This window comes from Priapulus caudatus, unplaced genomic scaffold, assembly GCF_000485595.1.
Source record: "Priapulus caudatus unplaced genomic scaffold, Priapulus_caudatus-5.0.1 Scaffold31, whole genome shotgun sequence".
Taxonomy (NCBI): Eukaryota; Metazoa; Priapulida; class Priapulimorpha; order Priapulimorphida; family Priapulidae; genus Priapulus; species Priapulus caudatus.
The window spans coordinates 134,277-145,437 of NW_014577092.1; the positions used below are offsets into that span (position 1 = coordinate 134,277).

Sequence of the window (11,161 nt, forward strand, 5' to 3'; positions counted from 1 at the left end):
TCTCTCTCTCTCTCTCTCTCTCTCTCGTTCTCTTCTCTCTCTCTCTCTATCTCTCTCTCTCTACTTCTCTTCTCTACTATTATATTATATAATATATATAATATAATATATATATATATATATATAATATATATATATATATGGGGGTCTGTCTGTCTGTCTGTCTGTCTGTCTGTCTGTCTGTCTGTCTGTCTGTCTGTCTGTCTGTCTGTCTGTCTGTCTGTCTGTCTGTCTGTCTGCCTGTCTGTCAGTGTGCGTGTGTGTGTGTGTGTGTGCGTGCGTGCGTGCGTGCGTGCGTGCGTGCGTGCGTGCGTGCGTGCGTGCGTGCGCTTGTGCGTGCGTACGTGTGTGCACCACAGACACACACGTACACAGACTCACGCACGCGTGCACGCACGTACGCATCGCGCCACACGCGCACACACCCATGCTCTGCACATTGCCTCGGGGGGAGCTAGTTTACTGTGATTGCTTATATTTATGTAGTTCCTCACTTGTCGTGATGCAGAACCGCTCGCGTGTGTTCGCAGCTGTGTAAGGCTCTGCTGAACCTCTCTCTCTCGCGCGCGTCTGCCCCTCAAGTTCATTCACATCACACGGCCGGTAACCGCGACCTGTCGCTGCTATAACATTGACCCCGCTTCTTTCCTGGCTCCAATAAACGGTTGAGGATGTTTCAAAGAAAGCTGGCCGGACTACCCCTGTCCGTCTGCCCTCCCGCCGCTACTTAATTAGTAGTAGTATATGTGAAGTGGGTGGTTGTTCTTTTAAGTGTGCTCAGGAGTTCTGTAATATAGTGATTGAGATAAGCTACAAAGACCCAAGTTGCCATACAAATTATCAGGAGATTATGTATATCTTTATTTCTAAAACGAGGCCATTTACTACAAACACTATAGGCATTACTGCTGACAATAGCTCGCCTAAAGTTAGAAGTCATGAAGCACACCTTGACAATTCTTCCACCGAGAGAAATTTTCTGATGGGGTAGGTCTCTTTTTAATATTTTAAATGTCTTGCTTGGATCAATGACCCTCTACAGTCTACACGAATCCTCTTAGATGCGATACGTCTATCTAATACGTAATCTCAAACAACTGTCTCTGCATGAAGTTAGGATTTTGCTTTGAGCATTGACGGCGTGCTCCAGCATAGCTATCACTGACATAAGTAACAAGGCCTGTGTTATCTAATGTATACTCGCGGTTCTAGTAACTAGAGATGTTCGATTTGTTCTGATATGTTGATCAAAATAGTCGCAACAAACCGATCGCCAGTGGTTATAAACTTACGCGACTAGCGGTTCTAGTACCTAGACACATCTGGCTATTTATTCGATTATATCAACAGACATAGAGCAAAACTTATATATTGGGTTAAAGGGAGAATTGTACTATCAGGAGCTCTTAAAGTTAGGTATAAATATGTTCGATTTGTTCTGATATGTTGATCAAAATATAGGATCGGCTATGTGTGATCGCTGTTTATTACATCTGCCATGGGTCGTTGCACAACCGTTGTACAACCGATTCTCCCGTTGCGCCACCTGCTGACAAAGCTAGCGGCTAACCCCATTGTATTCACGTGAGCGAGACCGCGCGCGCGGTGTTTATTCTCGGGCTGATTGCTTCTCAAAGGTTGCAGCAGCTGCCGAGAATTGTTTTTCGCGAGATATTTTACGGTTTTACGTAAGCAGAAATACACGTTGGCACGGCTTAGCTAGAGGCATGTGCGTCAGAGGGACGACTCGTGATGACGTTCTTCGCAATAGCCTGATAATTGCATGAGCCGCCACCCACTCAATCCTAACCTCCCATGCTGGAGGGCTAGAACCGTCACAGGTTTATACAGGCAGCTCCCTCTCCTCTAACTGATCATACAGAACCGTAACGAGCACAAACTGTCTGCACGGTCGTTAAGCTCGTAATCTGTGTAGTATGAGTGCAGACCGCCATGTTGAAATCACAGACAGTATATCACGGTTGCTAATTGCTTGCGACTCTCTCTCTCTCTCTCTCTCTCTCGCCCCCCTCTCTCTTTCTCTTTTTTTCTTTCTCTCTCGCTATCGCTCTCTCTCTCTCTCTCTCTCTTTCTTTCTCTCTCTCTCTCTCTCTCTCTCTCTCTCTCTATCACGCTATCTCTCCTTTTTTCGTTCTCGTTTTTCTCCACTTTCGTTCTCTTTCTCTTGAGTTCTTTCTGTGTGTCTTTTCTGTTTGGCTCGTGTCCAGCATCCCCCACTGCCTCCGGAGCCCTATAGAAACCTCCAATACTGAACGTTCTAGCAATGAATACTACTGCTACATTTTCTAGTAATATCCAGTCTGTCTGACTCCAGCTACCACCACTACTACCGATCTTGTGGTAACATCCGCTGCATCTTAACCTCTAGCAAGCGCTAGCTACGGAGACAGTGAATGTTTCTATTGCCAGAGACGCAGCGCATGTTGCTAAAACATCTGAAGCAGCGATATTGCTAGAACATCATATGCAGTGGATGCTACTCAAATATCGAACGCAATAGGTGTTGCTAGAACTACGGAATAAGTGGGCGTTATTAGAATATCCTACGTGCAGTGTGATGATAGAGCATTGGCTATCGTAAGCCTCGTGGTACGGTTATCTAGAGAAATTCAAGTTGTCATATGAGGTCGTGTAAAGACGTGAAAGAAGACTGGGAAATAATTCCATTTCATATAACGGAGTCGGTACTCTACGTAAAATAGTGGGAACGCATGGAAAATTGATTAGATTTCATACGCTTGCTTAGTGGATTGTTAGCCGCTCTATTAATTAGTCCCTATGATCTTAGACATAAAACAATAACAGATTTTGATTATTTGGTCTATAAAATATTCATATTCATTACTTCATTACATTATTATATCTTTTTACTTTTTATGTTTTAAACGTTTAAGGGTTTTTACGTCAAGAAAAGCCATACATCGTATAGGGTCACGCAGTATCAAAAACAATGTTAGTTGCTGTAAAGGTGGGGTGAATCGAACTTTTTGTGACGTAGAAGTTTTGTGTGATCGGGAGGTGGTAGAGGCGTAGTGTATTCCCTGTCGGCGTTGTTATATTTATCCATTGTATATGCCTGTCACCATTCTTTACGTCGGGGTATTGTTTCGTAAAGCTTGCCATAGAAAGTATATACGTGATATAAAAGTGCATGGAATATTATTTATACTGACTTTCCAATATTATGATAATTACCGTTTCGGTCATTTTTTGATTTTCATTTCGTGTGAACCGTGTTACGGTCGCGTCAAATTTTTTTTTTACATATATAGATATATACTTATTATACGGGCCGTGTCACCCGATCACGTGAGGGTGGATAGCTGACGTGTGCACCCGCCGTTTTTTTTAATCAGGTACCGCCGCCTGGCTCTAAAATGGCATCCGGATAAAAACCCGGATAAGAAGGAAGACGCTGAGCATAGGTTCAAGAAGATCTCTGAAGCCTATGAAGTCCTCTCAAACAGTAAGTGCACTTATTCATTGTCTAGGTGTATAAATAACAAGCAGGATGTGGCGTATATATATACTATATATATATAGTATATATATATATATATATATATATATATATATATAATATAATATATATATAATATTATTATATAGTATATATATATATATATTTTATATATAATATATATATTATTGATTCCTATTGTGTGTTGTGTATCACACACTCACGCCAAAGCATAGGGATTTCCATGATTTATTCCATTTCGCCATTTTCCCGACTTCGGCCATTATGCCATTCGCCATTAAAAATTGCACTTCGGCCATTTTTTCTCCATTTCGGCCAGTTTTCCCATTTCGCAGTTTCCGACATTCGCCAGTTTTTCCCAGTTTCGCCATTTTCCCGTTTCGCCAGTTTCGCCATTCCGCCATTTCGTCGCTATCTGCCCCGACCACGCCCCTTGTTTCGAGGTGGTTAAAGAGGCCTCTGGTAATGAATAAATTACTAACGAATGCTTGGATATGGAGTCAACTATTTATTTACTAAGAACAAGAAGGCGAAATTCGTACCATACAAAACATATGGATCATGTAGCAGGCACCTAACCCTAACTAACCCTAGCCCTAAGCCCTAACCTACCCTTAACAGGCTAACCTTCCTGAGAAATGACTCTTTTTTTTAAGTAATGTGCAGAGGATCAATTTCGTAGCAGGGGGGTGGAAGCACATAAAATATTGGCGAAATGGGAAACTGGCGAGGTGGGAAAATGGGCGAATGGGAACAATGGCGAATGGGAAAATGGCGAAATGGGGAAAATGACACGAAGTGGGATAAATGGGCGAAATGGGAAACTGGCGAAATGGGAAATGGCGAATGGAAGACACCATTGCCATGCATCGTAATCAACAATCAGGAAGTGGCAAACATATATATAATAAATAAATTAACTATATTATCAAGTAGTGAGATAACAAGGGAATATAATATTAACATATCCTGATATATATATATATTATATATATAATTGTAAATATATACATCTATTATTATATATATATATATATACGCCACATCCTGCTTGTTGTTTGACTCATTCCTTCCCTCGCGCGTCGCGCATCCTCGGTCATCGAACCTCGCCTGCTCGCCATCACTCTCCTACTCGACATTGAGGACACTCGGGCACGCTGCGGCTGCCGTATCTCGCACTGCCGACTACAGCGGGCTAATACACTAAGGTTTGAGTTTGGCATTTCGCAAGCGATCGACTGCGCTTGTCCGGCGTACTGTTCTGTGTTCATCATGATCACTGGCGCATCTCTTATTTTTATTATCGAAATTACACAGACCGAGTGATATAGAAAAGGGGCAGAGGGGAAATACATACAGAGAGAGAAAGAGAGAGAGTGAGAGAAAGAAATAACGACAGAGAGAAATTGTGCATGCGTGCGTGTGAGCAAGTGCAGGGGGGGACAAGAAAGAAACCGATAGAGCGAGAGAGCGAGAGAAGCGAGAGATGAGGAGAGAGGAGAGAGATGGAGGGAGAGAGAGAGAGAGAGAGAGAGAGAGAGAGAGAGAGAGAGAGAGAGAGCGCGTACGAGAGGAGAGGGAAAGGGGTGAGAGGGTTGGAGACAGAGGACACTGGAGAAAGAGAGTAGAGAACGAAGGACAGAGAGCAAGAGATCGAGGGAGGGAGAGAGGGGGAGACAAGCGAGACAGCGCCTGCGAGAAGCTGGGGGATACAGTAAGTAAGGAAAAATGCGCGCGAGATAGAGCGAGAGAGAGAGAGAGAGAGAGAGAGAGAGAGAGAGAGAGAGAGAGAGAGAGAGAGCGAGAGAAAGAGGGCGAGCTCTCTTAGAGAGATGGTTGGTAATCTCACGCAGAGCGATATTTTTCCGGCGCCCGAGTAAAACATTGTTACGCGCGCCAATGTCATCCGTTTACATGGGCCCGCTTAGTAAGAGCCTTCGCTACGCGTGTGAGTTTGTGCGAGCGCTAAATTAGATCAGTCTGCGCGACTGTTTCATTTGAGGAAGCGGTATTGCCGCACGATATAGAGACCTTCGATCGAGAAAGGGATTCTTGCTTCTGTTCGATGAAGTGCGGGGGCCTCTACTCTACATTCTCTTCGATAGAAGAAGAACATCTGGCTATAGTGGATAGATCAAGGCCCGCTAAGCTTCTCTTCGATAGAAGAAGAACATCTGACTATATTGGATAGATTAAGGCCCGCTAAGCCTCTCTTCGATAGAAGAAGAACATCTGGCTATAGTGGCCCGATGAAGCTTCTCTTCGACAGAGGATGGGACTCTTGATTCTATTCGGTAGAGAAAGGTCATCTGCATTTTATCCGAAGAAGATCAGGCTTCACTTCGATAGTGGAAGGACATCCAGTTTCTTTTTGATACAGAAATGGATGCTTGATTCTTTTCGAGATAGATATTGAATTCTTGATTTTCCTAACGTGCGAGCAGGTTCTTCAAGACGGATCAGTTGTCTCGGTGTTTTTACTGCGTAGGTATTGCAGGCGTTCGGAAACTTGTACGGAGAATCTCCTTGCGCCTAATAACCGGCATTCGTGCCCAGTCTAACTACCGCCACAGTCCAGTCTAGACTGATTTCAACGTCCTACGTAGACGAACGATAATTTCCAACGTTAAATCTTCCAACGTGGTCAGTACAGAATTAAACTCGGTACAGTAAGCAGCGTCGGGTAAGGAATCTGTTTCATTCCGTATTAAAAAAAACACTGGAGGAGATCGCTATACAAGCAGCCAAGTGAAGTCTATAGCCTTCAAATCTCTGCAACTCTCTACAAATCCCTGCGTTACTAACTTTACTATCACTTAATTGCTTATTGCTGGGCTTCCCTTCTATCATGTTGCACTAGATTGCTGTGTATGTAAGCTGCTCCCTTGCCGTCATGCATGCATTATATATGTGATTCGTCATTGTGCTAGATTCGTTTACCTAAATTACAGCGATCCACTCTCTGCTTCTTCCCTTGTCCGTTTCCATCTCCACGCTTCCCACGCCAACCTCCTCTCTTTGTTCCTCTTCTGCGTATACTCTACCTGTCCCTCTCACACTCACTCCCTTTCCACCTCTCACAATCAAACAGATAATGCGATTGTTTCTTAGTTCCTAATTAGAATAATTACAGCGACTCGATTCGTTTTTCGGGATCGGAAATCGATTTCCTGACTGGCGGGAAAAAAACCTGGACTCGCAAAAACCTGCACGCCAATTATAACGAGGGGGGGACACGCGGTCACATTATAGACCCGCGCGGGTTTTCCGAAGCGAGCGTCGTCCACTTAGGCTGATGCCGGTGTATCATCGGCATGCGTAGTCGGTCGCGTCATAACGGTGACACGGGATTTGATCTTTATTGTCCGCGCGCAATGTGGAAAGTGCACGTTTGCAACGCTGCGAAGATGTGCACCGGCGATGTCGCTTTCTCGGGGGACGTGCGTGCGCTCCGGATGCATTTAGTCGCGAACAGTTTGCTCGGCAGCTGCAGTCGTTGTCGCTACTTACGGACAATCATCGCTTCAGTTCGTGTGGAAAGAGTGTGGCACATAAAAGGCGCTCCGATAGAGGAGGTGGGCGAGAGATGGATGGTTAGAGACAGTGACTCACGATACGCCTCGTTATAATTGATTGCCGCATTTGTCACATTGTCTCCTCTGTCCGTTTCTATGATCGAGTGATCGCGTCTGCGTTTCAAATGTCGGCAAGAGAAGAGTCGCGAGATTGGTTTTCACGACGCAAGACTGATGACGCAAGGCACGTAACGCAAGACTGATGACGCAAGACACGTAACGCACGTCTGATGACGCAAGGCCCGCAACGGAAGACTCATGATGCAAGCCGATACCTGCATATCGTAATCGCGTTTCGCTCGTATAATTTTTTTCTTGAATCGCCGTGCGCAACAACGCGTCCCCGATGATATCATTCTAATCAAGTTGGAGTTTCTGCGCTTCTCAATTTTTTGCAACGGCGTGTATTTACAATCGCGATCCGTTCGCTATGTTATATAACGTCTGAAAACAGATCGTGTCGTCTGACGTTTTAGAACGTCTAGGCTTTTATTCAGAATGTGCTTATCTGTTCTAAACCTATCCGCTCTTTTGCAATATATGTTCTGCCATCTTCGCAAGACGTTATAGGAATTTCTTCGGTTCAAATTCAGTCCGCCCTGCGAAACCACCTGTAGTTTCCGTAGTTTAAAGCAAACCTAAACAGAATTTACACTGGCGTGAACTGCGTCCGAAAGACAACCAAATCGCCGACAACAATAACCGACTCCAAGAGCCAATCAAATGTCAGCCATTTCGAATTTAACAAAACAATATATATATATATGTGTGTGTGTGTGTGTGTGTGTGTGTGTGTGCGTGCGTGCGTGCGTGCGTGCGTGCGTGCGTGCGTGCGTGCGTGCGTGCGTGCGTGCGTGTGTGATGGTCATGGTGTCTCATGATGTCCTTATATATAGTCCTAATAGAGCCTGTATAATATAGTTGTCCTGTAGCTTCAACAGCTACTGAGATGATGTGACGGAATTGATTATTTTCGGATGGCTTTTGAGCATTTCGCGCTTGCTGCGCGCAGTTCCCTATCGCCACGACTCTACATCGTACTCTCTACTACAGCACGAGAAAACGATTAGGATTCTGGCATTTTAAACGACCATTGCACGCAAAAGTCTGCGAGAATCGATCAAAAGCACGGGAGAAACGTATATAGTAAATTATTATACGGATAATGATTTCTTTTCATATACGGGCGTGCGCGTGTACTCCGACTCGCACGCACGCCGAAACATAGGCATTGAGTGCGTGCGTGCGTGTGTGTGTTGTGTTCGTGCGTGTGCAAAATTTCGTTTTCGTGCAAAAGTGAGACTACACTCGCCAAGAGTCGCCGTGGTACGCATATTAATTCAATGTACAAAATAGTATATATATATATATCAGGAGTTAATAAAGACATAATTTGTCTTTATTAACTCCTGATATATATATATATATATATATATATATATAGAATATATAGAGAGGATATATATGTATATAGGCCCCCTATACGTTACGACTAAAAACAGGACCGATATAGTATTCTTGATGTTCTCTGATATAGCCTACCACGCACGATAAAGTTATTTCTGTAAACGGAAGGCGGCTATTTCTGAAATCATCGTTCTTAAATCGGCCGCACGTCCACAGCACAGCGTCAGTAATTTATCAGCCAGATGCATCGCTGCGTACATTCGCGCGTGGATTGGTGCACGCGTGAGTGCGTACGTGCGTGTGTGGGATGGTGCGTGCGTGCGTGCGTACGTCCGTGCGTGGTTTGGTGCGTGCGTGCGTGGGTTAGTGCGTGCGTGCGTGCGTACGTGCGTGGAATGGTGCGAGCGTGCGTTCGTGGTTTGGTGCGCGCGTGCATGCGTCCGTGCATGCGTCCATGCGTGCGTGAGTGTGTACGTACGTACGTACGTGCGTGGGTTGGTACGTGCATGCGTACGTGCGTGCGTACATGCGTACGTGCGTGCGTGCGTGCGTGCGTGCGTGCGTCAGTTTCTGAGTGTGCGTGCGTGCGTGCGTCAGTTTCTCAGTGTGCGTGCGTGCGTGCGTCAGTTTCTCAGTGTTCGTGCGTGCGTGCGTCAGTTTCTCAGTGTGCGTGCGTCGTGTTTCAGGTCGCCCGAGCCGGACTCGGCTCAATAACGGCAGCCGGACCACGGTGGGCACGCTCGGCAACCTCGGCTACTCTTCGGGCTTCTTCGGCTTTCCGAGTCCGAGCCTAGGCTTCAGCTACAACGGGTTCGCCAACGATGCGCTCACACCCGGGTGAGTGTGCGCGGTGCGGCGTGGTACGGCGCCGTGCGCGGTTCAAGTCCGTGCACCCGCGTGCGAGTTGTTACGTGAATATTTGTACGCGACAAATGATGCCCAAAGTATAACAGTGATGTTTTAAGCCGACTGCTGTGCACACACGCACGTGTTGTATGTGAAAATATTCGCACGACGCGTTAGTCGTGCTGTCTCCCGTGTAATAGCGAGAGCGGTCCCTAATTGTAAAAAAAAATGTTTTGTAGTTCAATCGTGCGCAATGTGAAAGCGCATTAAGTGGGGCTACGCGATAAAGCCGGATTCTGAGTGATGCTGCGAAATGCGGTCGCCACGGTAACGATTTTATCCGGTCGCCGCGTCGGGTTTATTTCTCGCGGATAAAGGATTCATTAACGGTGTGACGGAATGCGATTGCCAAATAATGCCCTGCGAGCTTAACGAAGGCGTAACTTGACTGCAAATAATACTATCCATCTCCCTACAGACTACACCCCCGAGTAGCCACAGGCTGCCACCGGTGTGCAGTTGTACTGACAGCGCTGCGTAACTCTATATGCGGTGAGGCAAAGCGCAAATCCGTAGCGTCGGTTCACTGTTACTACGGCGTACGACTTTTGCAGCCCGCGCCCCCTCGTGTCAAAATATCTCACCGTCGCCCGGTGATGATAATACTTTTACCGTTTTTCGCGTCTCGCTGTTGTCTCCTGTTCTTGCTTGTTTTTTTTTTGCCTGCCTGCCTGCCTGCCTGCTTTCCTGCCTGCCTGCTTGCCTTTCTGCCTGCCTACTCTGTCTCTCCCTCTCCCTCTGCCTCTGTCTCTCCCTCTCCCTCTGTCTCTCCATCTCACCCTCCCTCTCGTCCTCGTACATTTAATTTCGATTATTCATCTAATTAACTAGTCCCTTTTCGTGATTTCTGCCCGAAGTGATATCTTGATTTTCTGCATTTATGTTCGTTACATTCTACATTCTCGTTCGTTAACTTTCACCACGTCGCCTTTGCTCTTAACCAACGTAAGGCGGCAATCATGGTGCGCCCTGACGGCCACGTGCGAGAGCAGGTAAGAGTAGATAGGCAGGTAAACGGACGTGCAGGGTGCGCTGTCGGACTAGAGAGAGTTTCTGCAAGGTTTCGCTGGGAGCGAGTCGCTGAGCAATATTGCTCATGTATTTTCAGCAGCCGGTGCCCGTGAGCAGAGCCACGACGAACGCTTCCATCCCTACGCGCAAGGTGAACTAGAAGATGCATGCGTGACTCAGTAGAACTGTCCTCGCTCTCTCTCTCGCTCTCTCGTGTGTGTCCGTGCGTGCGTGCGCGCATTCACGTGTTCGTTTGTGTATGTGTGCGCACGCGCGCGCGCGTGTGTGTGTTGTGTGTGTGCGTGCGTGCGTTTTTGCGTGTATTTACACCGAGTGCTGTGTGTTGCCTATGCATGCCACTGTGTGTCACGAGTGCGCGTATCGTGCTATATAGTGAATGAGTTCATATGTCTCACGTTGCTGGGATTAGTCCCTGTCGTCGATGCATCCACATGTGCACTATAGGTCTGCTGGCGAAACAGCGTAACTGCAGATGTGCCGACAATGACTGCTCGTGGAGCCACCCGTAGGTAGAAGTTGTAACTAACATGTTGCGAGTTTCACGCTGAGAACTAGATCGGCTGTTGTCATTAACCTAGTATCTCGCTGACTGTATTTAAAATTATGAATGCGACGCGTACTAGTATATACGTATTGTATCGACACGTATTCGTGTTTGATTGGATATATATATATATGTGTGTGTGTGTGTGTGTGTGTGTGTGTGTGTGTGTGTGTGTGTGTGCGTGTGTGTGCCATG

General features: G+C 46.2%; 1 protein-coding gene across 1 annotated transcript in view; it reads left to right on the forward strand.

Moving 5' to 3' along the window:
- LOC106816257 (dnaJ homolog subfamily B member 6-B-like) overlaps positions 1-11,161 on the forward strand; it is a 37,559-nt gene that overhangs the window by 20,920 nt on the left and 5,478 nt on the right. Inside the window, exons 3-4 of the mRNA XM_014820840.1 lie at positions 3,378-3,487; positions 9,171-9,321. Of these exons, the coding sequence (XP_014676326.1) occupies positions 3,378-3,487; positions 9,171-9,321 (261 nt within the window). The remainder of the gene's footprint in view (positions 1-3,377; positions 3,488-9,170; positions 9,322-11,161) is intronic.